The sequence below is a fragment of the Solea solea genome, chromosome 16, assembly GCF_958295425.1.
Source record: "Solea solea chromosome 16, fSolSol10.1, whole genome shotgun sequence".
NCBI classification, from domain to species: Eukaryota; Metazoa; Chordata; class Actinopteri; order Pleuronectiformes; family Soleidae; genus Solea; species Solea solea.
The window spans coordinates 6,443,704-6,463,605 of record NC_081149.1 but is presented as its reverse complement, the minus strand read 5'-3'; the positions used below and the strand labels follow the sequence as shown (position 1 = coordinate 6,463,605).

General features: G+C 46.5%; 1 protein-coding gene across 1 annotated transcript in view; it reads left to right on the top strand.

Moving 5' to 3' along the window:
• The first annotated feature begins 2,605 nt into the window (after positions 1-2,605).
• notch3 (notch receptor 3) overlaps positions 2,606-19,902 on the top strand; it is a 30,822-nt gene continuing 13,525 nt past the window's right edge. The window contains exons 1-9 of the mRNA XM_058652665.1: positions 2,606-2,892; positions 3,850-3,922; positions 14,679-14,821; positions 14,919-15,254; positions 15,834-15,956; positions 16,059-16,292; positions 16,378-16,533; positions 17,186-17,371; positions 19,271-19,384. Of these exons, the coding sequence (XP_058508648.1) occupies positions 2,832-2,892; positions 3,850-3,922; positions 14,679-14,821; positions 14,919-15,254; positions 15,834-15,956; positions 16,059-16,292; positions 16,378-16,533; positions 17,186-17,371; positions 19,271-19,384 (1,426 nt within the window). The 5' untranslated portion in view covers positions 2,606-2,831. The remainder of the gene's footprint in view (positions 2,893-3,849; positions 3,923-14,678; positions 14,822-14,918; positions 15,255-15,833; positions 15,957-16,058; positions 16,293-16,377; positions 16,534-17,185; positions 17,372-19,270; positions 19,385-19,902) is intronic.

The following is a 19,902-nucleotide window of genomic DNA, read 5'->3' as shown; positions in this document are numbered from 1 at the left end:
GGAAAATGAAGTTTGTGTTCTGTTGGGATTCACTCACTCCCCACACCAAAGTCCATAGAGAAAATCAGCAATTATACATTTAGGCACACAGTAGATGTTGAACCACCGTTTTCCTCCATCATTACGTTGAAATTGGTTCTTTTATAAAATAAAAAGTATTTTAAATAACGAGTTCGTGAGACGTGTCTTATGATTTCAGTCATTTCTCAGGCTTATTCCTGAAAAACATGTATTTTTTGAATTGATGACCACTTCTACTCTAACATGTTCCTGTTTAAATACGGTGAGACATGAAAATGTCTTTAACACACACGCATCAAGACCTATAGTAGTGTTTTTGGTGTTTTTTTTTTTTTTTTTTTTTTTTTTTAGAGGAATGAGGTACGTGAGGCATTTGGAGACTTCGAGTGTCTGGATAGCAACGCTCTGTAAATACAGCCGTCTGTCCCTGAGCACACTCATGAGAAATCTCTCCCTGGGACGTCCTCCAACTGGAAGCGAGTCAAAATACTGCCAGCACCTGCCAGAGTGAGCTGGGAGTGCCGCTACTGCATCCCCACAGGGTGAAAGACGTGTCTCACAGATGGGTGAAAGCCCCCCGAGGAAAAATCTGATTATTACACACATTTGTAACATTGATACTCTTGATTACACCTTCCCCACTGTCTCTGGGTTATAAAGAGGATTTTAATCACTTGAATTAACGCCCGCTAAAGAAAACAGGAGTGGCCTAAACATGTCCCGGAGCACAAACAGACTAAATCAAGCCATTGAAAAGTTTTGCTCTGCCCCGACTTTCATCACACACTGGGTGCCAAACCAAGCAGGTGTCTGTGAGGCCTTTAGAGGCTCTTTTCACTGACCCCTATAGATGACGTCACACGCACTAACGAACTTCACTCCAAAGCGGCCTGCTGCATTCATGGTCCTGCCCCCTTCAGTGCCATGAAGACGGGGAGAGAGACGGCGCAGTGTGCTTGAGTATTCGCGCACCGCTCCCTCCCCTGCGGAGAGAAACTGTGTCATAATGCCGGACTCCCTTTCTAATTCAAATCAAGGCTATTGTCTCTGTAAGCAGGCGGCTCCGCTCTGTGCCGCAGAACAACTGAGGCACTATATACACAGGGAGCGAGTCCACCGCCACTGCCGTATAGGCCGAGGAAGAGCTGCAGCCCAGTGCCTGGGATAATGGAAACGCTGTGTGCCTCTGCCGCTGCCATGTTCACACACTTCACTCTCTTATCTGCAACTCATCCACTGTAAACACAAATAAACAACCGAGCTCGCCCTCGGGGTCGGACAGACTCCAGCCTGTGGCCATGACACAGGAGCTGGCGTCTTGATGATGTTGTTTTTAAAGTGATTATCTGGGATTTTGCTGCACATCATTTCCGGAAAACGCGGTGTAACGCACAGATTTCTGATACCAGAGTCATTGTGTTGGTGTAAAAGCAAACATCTCTTTAAGCAGCGTAATCGTCGCTGTACGTTGGTGTTTATTTTTCCAGCAACTTTTACTTTTATGCACTCCAATTGTGCACATTTACTTCAATACATTTCCCCCCCCCGACTATCTTTGTTACTTCAGCATCTCAGAACTTGTCTTCAGAACAAGAAGAACGAGACCAATGGTGAATAAACTCAAGCCTCTTTCTCTTCTTCTACTGCAAAGAAGCCACAATAAAGTTCATTATTTTATTCCAATTCAAACTCACTTTTCTAATACGTAGAAAAATTTTACAACTTTCTGCCAACGTCATTTTTTTTGGTAAGATACTTGTACTTTTACTCCCTTTAAGGTACTTTATATAAATATATATTAAATAAATGGAATCGTCTACGCACGTCAAGCAATGCAGGGCACGGAAGACAGTAGGTGGCGTCGTAGCAAACAAGGGAGACATTTCCCTCAATATCAACTTCACTTCTTTCTTGCACCAAATTCAAGCACTTCCAATGACCCCATGACCCGACGACTATGAGTAAATCAACGAATGGGCACTGATTAGTGTAAAAAAAAACAAAAAACAGAGGGTCAGGGGACTTCTGCTGAGGAGGCGGGCTCTAAAGCGACACATCAGGACAGCACGCGCGTGTCATCGAACCGCGTCTGGATGTGGGTTTTTTGGAATCGGATCTGAGCACGAACTCAAGGACGGACTGATGTGAACACGGTCCTCGACGCAGATGTCGTCGATCGCTTGACGACATCTGCGTGATGTCAAACACTTATACACACATCGTAGTTTCAATTTCTGCCAATAAATGCCGCCTAAATGTTACATAGTGGACCTTTATCTTGTCTCATCATGACACAGCAAAGTGTCCATTTGTGCTGGAGACGTGACAACAGTGTCTTACACTGCTGTGTTTCCCTGCCTGCATTGTTTAACATGTCTAAAAGGGAGTGTGGTGCATCAAAATGTGTGTGTTTGTGTGTGTGTTTGTGTGTGGAGGGGGGAGAGAGAGAGAGAGAGAGAGAGAAATCTCTGCGCTGGGACTGTGCACAGTGGAGGAGGGGGACGGAAGGGGGGAGTCAGAGGAGGCGGGCTCACGAGAGACGCTGCTGGGACACTTGGGGAAAGAGAAAAAGTTATTCAGAAGTTTTCTGGAGGCTCAGCGAGAATCACAGGCAGCAGCAGCAGCAGCCGTGGCCGAGCTGCGGAGGATTAAACACGGGACTGGGACCTAAAAACAGCTGCGCTCCTCCGGCTCTCTTCATGACAAGTTCCCCGTCGACTCTGGAGCCTTAAACTTTTTTTGTGAACTTAACAAAAGGATGTATTTCTACTGAAAGAGCGACTCGAAACGCTGGAAACTTTCCCACCGCAATGGAAGGGAATATTCCATGGATTATTCTGTCATTTTTACTTTTTATGCACATTTGTGAAGGTGAGTTTATTTGAACTTTTTGAAAGTGTCGCAGCGCACGCGTTGCCTGTTGAGTGGACATGTCCGCACAGCCCGTGAATTTGGGGACATCTTTGATGATCCATAAAGCGCTGACATCGTTATTGCATGCATTTTCGTATTGATTTATTGTTTGCTTTGTTGTGTACTAGTATGATATGACTCAATTACAGTCTTCCCAAACAAATTAAACGCAAACATACGCTTCCCAAAGTCACTCAGATCATTTAAAACGCCAAAATAGTAACAGATTGCTGAGACGTTTACGCGCAACATGTGCCAAACTTTTACGCACGCAGATTGTGTGAGTATATTTAAATTCCATGCTACTTTATGGAGTAAAACGAGACCACCGCAGGTTTTTTTTTTTGCGCAGTGCTTGGTTTTATGAGAAAGACTCAGTGCTGCACATGTTTATCTGGAGGATGTTTAACCCTAACACGTTTCCAAAAGTATTTATTGTGGGTCTAAATTGGAGTTGGAGGAGGGTGAGGCGACAATGAGTTTATCTTTAAGCAGTGGGTGATGATGAGCTGCAGTTTCCCGGCTTCTTCTGAACAAAGGCCCCTTTAAAGCAGCTGAACTCTGGTGTCAGAAATGTTAACAGGCAGAAACAATCCCAGCATGCAGCTGCAAACATCCCAGCATCCCCATCAGGATAAAGACAAATGTTTAATCTACTTCTTTTTTTTTTTTTTCCCTGACAAAGTAAGCAACTACGCATCTGCAGTGGTAAAGACTTTCAGTCTGGAAGGATTTGCTTTAAAAAAAATGAGTTTGAAGGGGTGGTTTCATGATGTTTCACAAAAAAAGTAAAGGTATTTTTATGCTTTAAATGACCCAATAGGATGGGATTTATAGTTTTCGTGTGAAATGGGTTAACATGGAAATAATTCCTCAAGTGTGCGGTTCTCTAACGGATTTCTCCAATCTCCTCAGGGTTCCGATGCGTGGATAAATACAGACCTTGTGAAAATGCAGGGACGTGCATAGATTCGCCCCCTCGATGCATGTAAGTGGAACATGTGATGATGCCAGGGTGACACCTGTTTGATTCACCTATTGTTTGTGCTGAAGAAGTTTTGTTAACCTGTTTTTTTTAATCTGCTGGCTGTTCATTTACTTCTTTCACGCTGAAGAAGTGGTGACAGACGGATAGAAATTGATTAGATCTTCTGCGAGATTCGACATGTTTCTCTGCCCCAGTCATCTCCTTGCACCTGTTGAGGAGCTTTTGTCAGACATAAATCACAGCATTACACCGCACATGAGTAAAGCTTTCCTTCCTCTCCCGTCTTTGTTTACCTTTTATTTGCTGTATGAGTTAATTTCAAGGGTTTAAGCAACTTTTTTTGATCTGCTTTCTTTGTTTCCCGCTTGCTTTTGGGCATTTTGGAGCTCTTACATCTTTTGGCTCTGACAAGGCTTTTGTTTTCCAAATTTGTCTGGGGGTTTGTGTGGGAACCCGTCACAATAGTCAAGTCAAATAGCCTACAGGGTCTTGCCTAAGGGGGTCATTTGCCCTTTAGTTTAGGAAACAGCCCTCAGTGTTTCACATGAGGCGATACAGTCATTTCTGGAACAACAAAAAAACCTCCCTGGTTGCCAGCTGCTTCCCTCCAAAACTGCCAATTTATTATTTTATTGGAGTGGGATTGCAGGTTTACCCTACTGCTCGGGGTCAAAGTTGAGCCTGTGCCGTGAATGCACTTCTCACAAGCAAATAATAAGACATGCAAAGGCATTTAAGCCAATGTGTAACTTGCTTCTTCAATCATTAGCTGCAGGAAAGAGGGACGAGTGGCAAGAAGTAAATGTATAAGTCCTGACATCATGTTTTCTGAGGGTTTATCAGCAAAAGTGAACACAATAACCTCACTGTTTGTCTCAGTGTTGACATTACTGTCCAGATTTAATGCCATCATATCACAGCACAGGGAGTGTTCTTATTCATTTCTTGGCAGACGCTGGTTGTTCATTCATCACTATCTTGGTTCAGTGCCAAGGGAGAAAAAAAAAGCACTTAAAGTGCAAAGGGGAAAGTTTCTCTAATGGAAGGGGACACATGTCGCACCACAGTCTGTAGCGAGAGTCCCACAGCAGGGCCGAGCAGCGGAGCGGAGCGTGGCCACATTAGAAGGGTCCGACCAGGCTCGGCACTGAGGTGAACGCCCCACCTCTTCCACTGGGATCTGACAGAAACAGGAGCTCCAAAGCAGCAGAAAAGATCCTTTCTTTCACCAGATACCTGCCTGTAACCCGGCACCATCAGAACAGGGCGTACAGAGAGCCAGAGAATAAAGGCGGCAGCGAAAACGAGGCCAGAGTGGAACAGAAAGACAGAAACAAATGCAGCCATAGACGTGTGTTTTGGCATTTGGATGGAATTTAAAGAAGCAGTGGGAATTAAAGAGAAATGTTTTTCCCTCAAAACCAACACACATTGTTCTGTGTTACAGACATTCTTCAGCCCCTGCTTCTTATTTGGTAGTTTTTCCTTAAAGAAAGCAGATTCTCCAGTGACAGTAGTGCCATTGTTACTGTCCCAGATAATGATGTATCCTCTGTCTTGTTGGCAAACACATCTAAAAAAGAATCCAGACAATGTGAGAAATCTCAGAGTTTTCTCACACTCTGTCTTCGTCACCAGTGACTCTGTGGTCAGTGCTCGCTTCATCACTTCCTCCTCTGAGGCGCTCGGTTAAAGTTACAGAGCAGAGTTTGGAACAGAGGATTAGAGTGGTAATCCTCTGGAAACTGTTCAACTTTCTGATAAGCATTTCATCTTTCCCAGTGACCCGGTAAAACCTGGTTAATGCGTTTTAATCTGAAAGGGTTGAGTAATCTGGCCTGTAGGTCCCAGTGCTGGTAGTAAATGCTGCTTGTCGGCTTTTGATTCCTTTCTTTATCGTTGCAAGTGAACGGGTTAGAGGTTGCACTCACGCTTTGTAAAATGATCAGATTGGCGCGTGCTACTTTGGAACAGCATATAAAACTAGGGCTGCAATCAACTGATTGATAATCATAATAAAGTCACTCAATTCCATCTAGTGACTTTGATGTGTCTTTGCTCCTGGAAGACAGTAAAATGGAGAAAATACTCTACATATCAGTTGATAATCCTGCAGGGACAACTGCAGCCTCATAATCATCAAGACCAATCAGTAATGATGCAACTGTAGCAAGAACATATCTGTGTGTGTTGGATGTTCCTCAGAAACACCAGCTTTGAAAACCAGGCCGTTGGGCCGGTGGAAATACTTCTTCTCATGTCACGTGAGATCTTCAAAGTATTCTTTCGCTGGACTCTCCTGAAGAGTTTTGAACTTGACAGTGGAGGATTAATCGTGTCGCAGAGAGTGCGGCCTTGTGGGTGAAGCAGTCTGGGAGTCCTGGTGAAGTGTCACTGCGGCGCCTCTGCTCTGCAGAAAGTGCAGCGTGTGGAGAGAGGGAGCGAGCGTGATGGCGGCTGGGCCAGAGGACAGATAATTAGGCAGATTGAGAGGGTGTCATTCAGAGAGGATCCAGCTGGAGGGGTCCGACTTCATGGGGGTAGGGAATGGGTAGAAGGGAGGAAGCAGGGGGGGTGGTTGAGGGTGGGGTGGGGGGTGTAGGGGGGTTTCTCTGTAGAGGACAGCTGGTGGATGTTGTGATGGTAATCCAGTGAAGTCAGATCTTGACAAAGGGGAAGCAGAGGGCCAGGTGCTGCCATTGAGCAGTCAGCTGCCACCATACTGTGAGAGACAAGCTCGTGGAGGAATGAAGCTGGTCGCTCGCAGCGCCTCTAACACATGTTGCGTCTCTCACAGAGGGGCGGTGAGCACGTTTAAACGCGCTCAGCGTGCCGCCCCGGCTCTGGCGGTTCATCCTCGGTTTGGCAGATTAGGAGCATATCTGCTCCTTGCGCATCCTCTGAACTAAAAACAAAAAGAGAGAGAGATAAATGTGAGGCTTCTCCGTCTTGTGAGGCCTGTGGATGGAGCCACTACTCCCATTTACAAGCGCTTTGCCCTTTGCACCCGAGTAGCAGATTCAGTTAGTAGCCTGTCATGACATTACTAAAGGAGGACATCTTTTCCTCTGAATGGAAGCAGACTGTCCAGTCAAGTTCTGTCAGAAACTGTCAGAAAACCCTAAATATGAAGTCAGTTATTTCCAACATGCTGTAAAAAGTCCGCCAATGTCCGCCCTCGTTGTCACATGACCAGAACGTGGCTTAAAATGGCCGGTTATTGCCAGATAGGTCTTACAATCATGTGTTGGATTGATACTGGCATATAACACTTTAAAAAAGTCATACTGAGCCATCCATAGTCTTCTAATTCTACCATTTACTCAGCGTAGATTTCAACCTCTCCAAGCGAGAAGTGCAGCATCAATCGTGCTTGTTCTCCGGCTGCGAAATGCATTTCTGAGAAACACAGCTCTCACTTAAAAAGTGCAAATATACACACACACACACACACACACATACGTTGGAGGCACAAAAACCCACATTACATTGTTAGCTTAGCGCACAGAACCTCAGGGCTGGTGTTTTCTTTGGCATCTTTATGGTGGATTAGAGAGGAATGCTCGGTAAGATTCCTCCTGTCCCTCTGGTGCTTTCAGGTTATTGTCTGTACCTCTCATCCATTCACCCCAGTAGCCCCTTCAGGAATGCCTCGTAACAATACTGTCAGCCTGCTCTCATCGGGGGAAATGGCATGTTTAGAGTGACTTGTTTGATTTGCAATTAGGTACTCTGCTTTTTTTTTGGGGGGGGGGGATAGGCAGCACATCGGGCATTATCCCTCATGCGAGGACTGACAGATGGAGCCATTGTTCTGACATTATTGAGGGAAAAGTAGAAGAAGAAGTTTCAAGTGACTCCACTGGAGGACGGTGGTCATATCGTGTCCATGTTGAGATGACCCAGAGGTTGTAGCATCATTGGAAGGAAGATCTGGATTTGTTGTGCCTTCTTCTTTCTCCCCGGGTCATGACTGGGAGCTGTGGTTCCCAGGCTCCATCACAGGAAATGGTGCCTTCTGACCTCGCTGCTACGCACATCCTGTCTTATCGAAAGCTTATGCAGCTTTCTCGATGCACCCGGGGTCCTCCGCGCGCCTCAATTTTCTCGTCTGCCGCTTCATCCAGCCTCTCGCTACGTGGTCACGTTGTGCTGAAATTGCCCCGTTCTTTATTAACCTATACCCAAGTGTGCGGAAATGAAACTGGGACACGAGGAAACTCGCTGTGTGTGACGAGTTTCTGTCGGCACAGGAACCTCCCGATGGGATTTGTGCATTATTGTTCTTTCTGGAGTCAAATTTATGTCTGAACCAGTGACTTATGTCGGGATAATTTAGCCTCTGAAGTCTCATCCCCTGGCTGTTCCTTCCAAGAGATGGTGATTTCTAAGATCGTCAGGCCCAATGTGGAATAACTGAGGTCTGTCAGCAAAATTTCCCCAAGTCTCTCCCTCCCTTTTTTTTAGAAGAGGAAGGGATGGGTCGATGATTAAATGATTCAGGAAACGGCTTTTACTTTTCCACTGAGCACACTTTCCACACACATTATGATTTTAACCAGGCGGTCTTTCTCTCTATTTACCACATGGAAATAAAACAGAAATGCCACATGATTGTAATCACGTTTAGATTTGTCTTAAAAGTTTTATAGGTAGGACCGGCCCACGCCTTTGTTTAACATCTCTAGTGCTTCCATGAGTGACAGGAGTTGAGATAATGAACATTCTCTGGCTATTTCCCTGGCATTCCCTTCGGCTTATCACTCAGAACCTTTGCCAGTGCTGCATAAAGAGGAACGCATTCTCTTTTAGCCTGAGCTTGAGCTTGAGAGAGACTGTTTCTGTCAACATTATTAAACTGAAGTGTGGTTTATCAGACTCTGCTGTAGTTGGATTGAACCTCATTCTGCAGCAAATATTTGCCGTGACATGAATAACGATAGCGGGCCATTAGAGATATTTCTGTCACATTGAAGGCGACTTGAGGGAAAACAGTGGGCAGGGGGAATTCTAGCCAATCTTTCATGCTACGTTTGGGATGGGGTCTTTTTTCGAAGAAATTCAAAGTTTTGCAGAAATCTGGTTCAGTTTAGGTGGCTGGGTGGGGTTTTATGTGGTTGAGTTCAGTGGAGAACGAATGCTTTGAAAGACCTCGACCCTGGGACTCATGCGATGTGGTTATGGGTAAATGCGTTACTATTTGAAAAATGCCAGGGAGTATTCATCCAAAAAAACAAATGTGCTCAGATAGTTAATGAACTACAAGTGTTTTGGAAAAACAATGGCGATGCTTTTGTCCAGCTTTTTGCTCTGGGCAGCGTGTTTTCTCCTCTTCCTGCTGCAGACTTGGTGCAGTACCCACTGCCAAGGAAATGCTCCACACATTTCCATTGCTAATTTATACCCTTAAACCTGAGCATTGAGGGACTATCAGAGGTGAGAAGGATGCACTGACAGCACCTCCTCAGCCTTTCAGTCGCAGATTCATGACCACTTTCCCTCGAGAGAAAGTTAAATGTCCTCGCATTCACATGTTTAATATTCATGCTCCGGGGGGCGCTCTGGAAACCTCCCCACTGGAGATTTCAATACCTCCATTGTGCGTCTTAAGCACAATTGTTGAAACAAACTTTTGCACTTTTCGACTGAGAAACGCACACACCGCCGCAGACACCATCGTACTTAATTATCAGCCTGAATTGGCCGTGCTCTGTGCCCGGTGCTACCTGCATATGCAGGGGATCAGTCCTTGAGAGTGCTCCATCTGTCCTCACGAAACCCTCTCTCTCTCTCATCAGCCCCCTTTTCTCCCACTCTTGCTGTCCCTCACCATGGGTTACTGTTGCCAGGCTACAGCCCAGGCCTGTTGGTCCGTGTAAGCGCAGGACTGAAAGACTAGCTGTTTGGGTCAGTGCCCCCCCCCTCCTCCTCCTCCTCCCAACACTTTCATACAAAGGAGTTCTGACTACTTTAGCTCTTTTATTCGGGCCACAAAAAAAAAAAAAAACACTCCCCCAACCCCCAATCTGGCTCTTTGCTGAGAAAGGGGAGAGCCAAGCTGAGGAGAGCAGAGCAGAGGAGGCTGGTGGAGGAGGAGGAGGAGGAGGGAGTGAGGGTGGATGGGCTTCTGTTGGCAGTATGGTGTCAGCATGGACGCTCATAAAAAGCAGATTCCTACTAATTTGCTCGTATACTTGTTAAATCCCGAGATTCATTTGTGAACGGACATCAACACGGCGATTATCAATGTACACGTGTGTATATCAACTTAAGCTCCGTGTGATCATGGGTAGGATTATTGGCAGTGATGCCAAAGTGAAGCGGTGTTCATTTCCAGGGCATAAGCAGAGCCTTTAGCTGTGGATCTTACTTTTTTACAACTTAGGACAACACTCAATATTTGTTATTTCATCTATAATTTAAATGACACAGGGTTGGCCAACCAGTAGCGATGGGAACTGTGTTTATTTATCACCCGGATTAAAAATCCCTGGTATAGTTGCTAATTGTGGTGTAAAAGAGGCTTCAATTGTGGGGGAAAAGGATGATAAAGGTGCAAGTACTTCTTTGCCTTTCAAGCAACTTTTGATTATAGCATTTGATTATAATCCTGTAAAACATTTACCAAAACCAAGAGTTGTGGAATAGATAGCGGCTCTTGTAGTTGATCCTCCTCTCTTGTTTGTCTCAGGAAATGACCTCTGAGATCAGAAGACTCCTTTATAACGCGGTGCTTTGTGGAGCATGACTGTGTGTATGAACCATGTCAAAGATTACAGCCTCTTTGTTCACAGGTGAGTCACCCCTCTGACCTCAGGCAGAGTAGTGGCTATTGTTCGGGAGAGGATGAGCTCAGGTTACTACTCTTCTTCAGTGACCCAGAAAGCAGGAAATCGAGTGTTCTGTTACACCAGTGCAGGTTTACAGACCCCACATCCATAAATCAAACCGGTTCTGGTGAGAAGATCCTCGCCACGCTGCTGGAAAGTCGTTTTCTTAACATGATAAAGTACAGCAGGAGGAAGAGCCATGTCACAAAAACTTAAAAGGAAGATGATATTTTGATCTGGTCTTCCTCAGGTCATGTTATTTCAGGCAGTTGACTTTAGGAAGAGCAAACGCTGTCCTCATGACTTGAGGAAGATCTACTATCTTTGTGTGAAGTGTGTATAATAAATGTGTTTTCATGTCTAACTTCCTCAGTTGATCCTCTTGTCTTCTGACTTCACAGTATCCTCCTCCCTCAGACGCTGAGGCTGGTTGTAAGTTCTTTCCTTCGTGTGTGTGCGTGTGCACTGATTGTTGCATGTGTTTGCTTTGTTGCAGTGCTGCCTCTTTTTTTTTCTTTGTTTTTCGCGTAACAGCCTTTTAAAAAGGGGGGGGCTGCCAATGCATGTGTTTGTGAAGGATGACCACGTCTCTCGAGTGGTGTGAAATGGCCCTTGTGTGAGAGTGTTCTGTGTTGCCAGTTGCTGCTGGATCAGTCCCACGGGTTAAAAAAACGGCCGCCCAGTTGTTTCGGCTTTGTGTCTGGCAAGAGCGAGGTAAATACCCCGACACACGGAGGTGCAGTGACTGACAGATGTGGACAGATGCGTGGTGCCTGCTGGGGCGGCAGCTGGCAGAAACCCTCGCGCGTGTTGACGTGGGGGCGATTACCCGCTCCGCTGCTGCACCCTCCTCCTCCTCCTCTTCATCTGCTGCACTCTCTTCCTTAAAGGTCAGAAGTCAACACTCACTGAATATGACTCAGGGGCCCGTTGCACAACAGCAGTCTGCACCTGCTTTGTACATCCGCCACATCTAAGAGCAGGGCCGTGGCAAAGGCACAGCTCCCTGCCCCGCTGTTCCCAGAGAGAGCGAAATCTACAAGGTTGTAAAGAGCCTGATAAGGAGAGTCTCGTGTGTGCAGCGGGACAAACTTGAGCGTCTCTCACAGTCTCTGCTCACTGATAGCGCTCTCCATTTGTGTGTTATGGGAGTAACATGTTGGCAGTGAGTCAGGTCTAGACAAAAGAATGTGTGTTCTGGCTTCTCGCCTCGCTGTGAATTTGTTAGGGTGGAAAAATGATTTACCAGACATAACTGCCTCCTGTCCGTCATACGCGCCCACACGTGCACACACACACAAATATTTACCAACACACCTGATATGATACTCCCAGGAATGAGTTCTCAGGTATTCTTGGTCAGAGGAAATTCACAACGGCCTTCAGAAAACAACAGCCCCACTGTAGAGAAACGACAGCTCCCTCCATGGCTTTCATCCTCAGTCAACTGCCCACAGTACAGAGCGGCTCCACTAGTATTTTGCTGTCACTCCATGTTGTATTTTGTCTTCCTCGGCCCTTTCAAAGTCTCCTTTTGTGCCACGTTGGTGTTTCATTTTTTTTTTAGTGATACCCTAGATTCCAGACATAGTTAATTTGCCTCTAAATAAACCCAGCCAAGCCATGACAAATAGCCATGGGGACCAAGGGTGGGTGGTGAGGGGCTTTGGAAGAGGGGGGGTGGGTGATTGGTTGGGTGCTGGGGCTTGCTTGTCCGTCTGTGGGGTTGCCCAGGCAACGGGGGGATCGCGCATTCGGGAGCGAGTGCGGTGTTTTCAGATCACGGGACGAGGGATTACAGGAAATATGACATGACATTCTTGCTGGACCAGACCTCCCTCTCCACCAACGCCACCTTCTAAAGACATTCTCTCCCCCCGTCCCCCCGTCTCCCCCCCCCCCCCCCCCCCGCCCGCCCCCAGTGCAGCAGCCCCACCCCACTCCCTGCAGCCGTGACATTATCATCACAATCAGACGGGGGACCTCTGACATTTGACCTCTCAGCGTGTGAGAGAGGGGGTTGTTTGGGGGGGGGGGCAAGCTGGTGTTCAGGGGGGTTTTAGAGGATGGACGAGTCACTGTAGTAACTGCAAACTCTACCAACATGCCAGCATCCAAAACCAAGCCAAAGCCTCAGCGCTTTACTGCTGCCATGGGAAAATCTTCTTTCCCCCATGTTGTTATGTTTGATTAATTTTTTTATCGACCAACAAACTACCACTTTGGAGAGAACATTTTATTTTTCTTTGCACAGTTTCTGTGTATATGTGCACATTCTTGTGGATATGCCTTGCGCGCCCAGCTCCTTCATGCTTAGCCTTGTGGCTCCTTACTGTCTTTGTAAAGCTAGGGGGGGGAAAAAAGCCAAACAAAACAGGGGAGAGTCTCCAGTTTTTCAGAAGCGGCGCAGACTAGTATTCAGAAAGAACACAGGACTATTTCTGTGAAAAGCCTCGATCTGGATCACTTCAGCCGACCTGAAGCTGCCATGGGACGAGAGCCAGGAAAGTGTCATAGCCTTTGTTTTAGTTTTTTTTTGTTGGGGCGGGCATATCAAAAAAGTACAGATGAACTGACACCAGTGTAGTGGTGATGGTCCTGTAAGAGAGAACACATGAAAACCCATTGTTGATCCTGCCCCGGGGTTCCTCTTTAAAAAAAAAAATAAAAGATAGAGAAGAGCTCGGGGGCGGGTCTAAATCCAGCCGTCACTGCCCTGTCATCAGCATCAAACAGCCGGTTTAAAGAAAGGGCCCGTCCCCAGCCAGAGGCTCCACTGTGGGTGTAGAGTTACCAGCTCATTCTGACCTCCATTGCAAGTCTAAACTCCCATGAGACCTCTGAAGAGAGTGATAGGAAGTCCTGTTTATATGTTTATCTCTACTTCTCAGTGGGGCAGGTTTAGGTCAGGCTTGCACCGGGCCTAAATGTAGCAAAAGCAGCAGGTTGGCAAGGCAACGGCAGCAACTCCAGTTCTCCACCTGTGTACACAGGACGCTTCCAGGGACAGTATTGAGTGCAAATCAACCCGGTTAAGGCTAATTTACAAGTCAGTGTCATGAGATGGAAGAAAATGTGTTAAACTAGACCAAAGAAACAAGGCAAGGTTTGGCATCTGGGTCACACGTGCAGGAAGCAGGACATGCTAGCTGTGAATTATCCGTTTGTTGTCACATGGACTCATTCAGACATCATCCCAAGAAACTACTGTAGCCACTGGAAAAATGACTGCCAGACGCCTTGTCACTGAGCAAACACTTAACATAAGTGAGGATATATATATATATATATATATATTTGCAGGCTTTATGTTTTCTGTGAAGTTGAAGTTGATTTGTCAAGCTTATCTCTTAGTAATGGCTAAACCTTTTTCGGCATACATTCGCTGAAAGTGGGAGGATGTTTTGTCTATAAAGCAGCTTCTCTAGTTCAGTCTATGCACACACGCACACTCTCTATAGTCTTCATTTTTCTCATGTCCACATTTGTTGGCAATTGTTAAGTTTCCAGACTGCTGTTTCTGGGTGTGTTCTTATAAGAACAGAAACAAGAGCTGAGGTGCGGAAAATCAGTAATACCCAAGGAATGTTAGTCGACATGGCGAAAACCGAGGGCTTCCAGCTGGAAAACGTTACAAATAAGACACGGAAACATGGCCTCGCTCCATTCTTGTGTTTGTTTGTGAAAGTATTGTATGTGTGTCTCATGCATTGCATGGTTAGGGCTTATTGGGCAACCTTTGTTTAAACAAATTCATCCCAGGGCCCAGAGGCATCGCTCATGCCAAGGCATGAGTCAGGTCACTGTTCTTGCCAAGGTGACATTGGGCCTTGATTGCCAAACCCAGAAAATAATGGGAACTGGGTCACATTGTGTCATGGCTCTCTGTGTTAATACTTGTGTTAAATGTGTGTGCATTTGTCCAGATGTCGTCCAGGCTTCATTGGTCCCCTCTGTCAGCACCTGGATCCTTGTCATCGATCGCCATGTCTGAATGGAGCCGCCTGCAAGAGCCAGGTGGTCAATGGCCTCCCACAATACACCTGCGTGTGCCAGAGAGGGTTCAGAGGTACAGTGCGCCCATCAGAATTTGTTTTAATCATAAAGAACTGATCATGGAAGGTTAGTTACGAGAACTGAACATGACTCACTCTTCAAATCTCCAGGCCAAGACTGCGGTAACATCGATGCCTGTGCCACGAGCCCGTGTGCCAACGGGGCCCGTTGTGCCAACTGGAATAACCACTACAACTGTTCCTGCCCACCTGGCTACCAGGGAAAGAACTGCCGCAGCGACATTGACGAGTGCCGCAAGCCAGGCGTGTGCCTCCACGGCGGCCTCTGCCTCAACGCCCAAGGGTCCTTCCATTGTCAGTGCCAACCTGGATACAGCGGGCGCACGTGTGAGGTGTCCACGCTGCCCTGCGCGCCATCTCAGTGCCTTAATGGCGGCACCTGTCGACAGACCAGCGACCATTCTTATGAGTGCGCTTGCTTACCAGGTATAATATGACAAACACACACTCCCACACACAAAATAAAAGCCAGAGGGCCGTGAGCCCACTGTTTTCCCAGGCCCTCTGCTCACTGCTAAAGGATTTTCTCAGCCTGATGACGTAGCTGTTTGTACAATTTATGCTTCTGCCCGACGTCAGTTTCCTGTCTGCTATTAATAGCAGCTGATGGGAGTTTGGTGATGGTGGGAGAGTTGAGGAGGCAGCCCGCCCGCACTCCTCTCTACTTCACAACAGACGGAATTTACTTTATGGGCCTCCTGGTTTCCCACTGGGGAACTGGCAGGAAATGTCTCTTGCCAGAGAGGAAGTCATTGAAACTGTGAGAGATTATAAAACAAGCAAACACTGTGGGGAGTGTAGAGGTCCGAGGTCCAGCGGGAGGCGCGGCTGCTGCGGGGCATCGTATGGGAACCGTCATGTGAAGATGTAAACAATCAGACACCCTCTGAACCTTTTACTGCCCTAACATTCGCGTTGTGTGGGAAACATCACTCAAGGTTATGAGTAGAAGTGTTTAGCGTCTGGAACGCTGATGTTTAACAAACTCCTCTCTCTCTGTCTCAGGGTTTGAGGGACACAACTGTGAGAATAATGTGGACGACTGTCCAGGTCACAAGTGTATGAATGGAGGAATTTGTGTGGATGGAGTCAATACCTACAATTGCCAGTGTCCACCAGAATGGACAGGTACAGATCTTTTTTTTTCTATCATATATTACATTTAAAATGTATTGTTTGTGTGACTTATCATGTTTATCCTTTTTTTTTTTTTTTACATAACCACACTAGGGCAATACTGTGCTGAGGATGTCAACGAGTGTCTCATGCAGCCAAATGCTTGTCACAATGGCGGCACTTGCTTCAACACCATCGGCGGCCACACCTGCGTCTGCGTCAACGGCTGGACTGGAGACGACTGCAGTGAGAACATCGACGACTGTGCCATTGCCGTGTGCTTCAACGGTGCCACCTGCCACGACCGCGTAGCATCCTTCTTCTGCGAGTGCCCTGTTGGAACGACCGGCAAGTTTGTTTTTTGGGGCAAATTTCCCCTCTTTGCTCTGTCTGGTGGACTTTTCCCTAACTGACATGTCTGCTCCCTCAACAGGTTTGCTGTGTCATCTGGATGACGCGTGTGTGAGTAACCCATGCAACGAGGGAGCAGTGTGTGACACCAACCCGCTCAACGGTCGTGCCATTTGCACCTGTCCTGCCGGTTTCGTGGGAGGCGCCTGCAACCAGGACATGGATGAGTGTTCCATTGGTAAGTCAATGCTGGGATTATATGCTAATCAGGGCCCAGGTATCAAGTGGTGTGCTTTCTTTTAGGCTTGAACATGCAAGAAACTCATGAAACGTCACGAAAATTCAATGTTATAGTCATTTACAATGGGATTTTGCAAACTGGTTCAAGAGCACCCCTTAGATCAGGTCCTGAAACCTGTTCTGTAGGGTTCATGCAACCAAAAAGCCATATTCTGAATCCAACAGGACGTCAGCCTTTTGATTTTGCTTGTCATTTTTGGCGATTATGTCACCAGAAATCCACTCCTCCAAAAAGGACCACATTTTTTGAAATGAAATTCCCTCTCAAAGTAGCCACACTTACCCAGATTAAAAGTAGACAAGGAGTTAATTACACCTTTCACTGATCGTTATTGGGTCAAAATCACTGGATCTGATATTGGAAAAAAGTCTGACGCTATATGTAAATGCTAAATATCACAGAGATGCTTTATGACGGGAGGCTGTAACGAGTTGCTTCCACCATCACATGACCACGACGTGGCACATAAAAAAAGCAAAACAACAATATTGTTCAGGAAACCGCTTTGAAAGTTGCGGGATAGGACACAAAAAGTGGTAGTGAACTCATCCCAAGTTTCACAAACTGATCACCAGTCTTCTCGCCACAGGTGCCAACCCGTGTGAACACTTTGGGAAGTGTGTGAACACCGAGGGCTCCTTCCAGTGTCAGTGTGGTCGGGGATACACCGGTCCGCGGTGCGAGATCGACATCAACGAGTGCTTGTCCATGCCCTGTCAGAATGACGCCACTTGCTTGGACCGCATCGGAGAGTTCACCTGTATCTGCATGCCAGGTAAACAGAACTGCTCGCTTATATTTAAGCAGGTTCTCGGTTTCAGCCTAATGTCGACCACGTGATGGGACAGAGTAACAACAGTAAAACAAATGTAACAGGACACAGGCCACATCAATGCTATTAAACTCTTTGAAAATGGCATTGAACGTATTGAGGCAGAAATAATCATTTTATTTAAATGTAGATGCAGCAACAGGTTACATGTCATGTCATGTCAGGTTCTTTTGTGTTGTGTCGCAATAGGCACATAATAAGCTCACTATCTTTCCGCAAAAAACTACATCCTGGCGTCAAACGGAGTAACATGGTGAAAACAAAACTTCTGTGGGACAAGTATAAACAAAGATGGTGTTGTTTTTCCTCCAATGAGACACTGTGCATTCCGTTTAAACACAATAATCAAGAGTTTAAACCTGACCTTGTAAAGGAGCTTTATCTGCGACGCTTTTTTTTGTAGTGACTGCCAGTGTAGACTGTTATGTAATACAGTCTCATTAACATTTGGGGTATGGAGGCTCTTCTCACTCAATTCACTGTACGTCCAGACAGACAGACAGACAGACGGGGTATTAGCCCGGACTAAGTGATGGTTTGGACACTGGGTAACAAAAACAGAGTGAAACTCTCACGCACAGTCCTACATGCGTCCCGGGGTTTTGGGAACTATACAAATTAGAGCTGGGAGTTTGGGTCTATAGGACTGGATGTGAGAGAGGGCGAGCAGTTAGGGGGAGGAGTGTGCTGTGAATACTAATGAGCAGTAGAGTGGTGGGAATGGAGCGGAACAATAGGGCCCCTCTGTGCTCCACTTTGCACCCCTCATACACACAGAGAGGGAAAGAGGCCTTTTCCCAGAGCCTCCTCTCTCTCAACCCCCCCCCCCCCCCCCCGCCCCCCCCACCCACCCTTCATTTCCAGAGACAGACCCTTCCTCCTCACCCTCCTCATCCTCAGCCAGCCCGGCAAAATCTCACAGGGAGCGCCTGATTATTTCTGATTCCACACTAGCCTAACCTCTCCCCGGGGGCAGCACTCTGATCCACACTCTGCTTAACCTCAGTGACGGACTCCTCCATAGTTTGCTAACAAAGAATGTTTAACATGCGTCGCGGTGAATGGGACTCTGACCGAGGGAAGAGCGATGCTCTGTGGTGACTTCTGGTCAGTGGTGGAGGCCTCCAGACGTCTTCACCACGTCATAATGTGTATTTATCTGCTTTGATGGTATGAGGTGTTGTCAGGTGTCGTGATTTAGAAACCCTTGAAATGGCTCGATCTTGATGAATTATTAGTTTGGCTGATACTAGTATTGCATTAGCTGATACAATACTAGTATCAGTATCAGTACTGGTCAAAATGACTGGATTGGATTAGAGGTAGAGTGATAAATTGGTAAATCTGGCCAATATTTGGCCAATTATTACAAATAGTTTTTGTTCCATGAAACTTGACATGGTTGATGACCGGTTTCATATATTTAATATATAGTTAATACATCAGTTTTATTGAAAATACTGTATATAATTACACTATATATAGGCCAAATTACGCCAATTATCAGCTGTCGGCTGCCCTGATGTCTAGAAATCAGCACTGACCCTTATATCGGTCGACCTCTGAATTGGAAAAACTGTCCAGTCTGTAAAAATATGGGCTGTTTGTTTCTTCTCTATGGGTGAATAATATTGTTTAAACAGTCGCTTCATAGTTTAAAAGATGAGTAAAAATGCACACATATGTCTTATGTGCGATGCAAGGTAAAGTGATTTAATCTAGATTTTGCTGTAGTGACACAATTTGACCACAAGTATTCTGGACCAGATAGTCGTGAATTTATTTTCTTTAACCTGTAATTTGACATAATACAAGTTACAGAATATAACTTGTGTCCTTCAGGCTACATGGGGACTTACTGCGAGATGGACATCGACGACTGCGAGAGCAACCCCTGTGTGAACGACGGCATATGTCGGGACATGGTCAACGGCTTCACATGCACCTGCCAGCCAGGTAAACACCTTTGTCACATTTACTGTATATCTGCAGCCACAGTTTAAATGTCCCCCAGAAAGAGCTAGAGGAGGGTGGTGGAGGGGGATGGGGGGGTCACCCTTGCTACTTTTGCCGTCTGGTGTGGTAGAGCCAAAAAAAGGAAAAAAAAAAAGAAGGCTGGCCTATCGTCTTTCCTGAACAAAGACACTATTGTGACCCCCGCTCCCCTCCTCTGTGGAATGTGGAAGGGACAGCAGACTCCCTCATCCTTCCCTGGTTCTGCTGGTGCTGGTGGAGGTGGAGGTGGTGGTGGTGCTGGGGGAACAGCAGTCCTGCTAATGAGATTCTTTTCCAGGTCCGCAATTTACATCTGGGACAGACGTCCACCCCCCCCCCCCCCCCACACACACACACACTCCACCCCCCATCTAGCTATTGAGCCAGTGGAGCTGATGCAGGAAGAAGGGAGGAGGGAGGAGGAGAAGGTGGGGGGGGGGATCCCCAAAAGAGAAAACAATCCCACTGTCTCCTCCAAA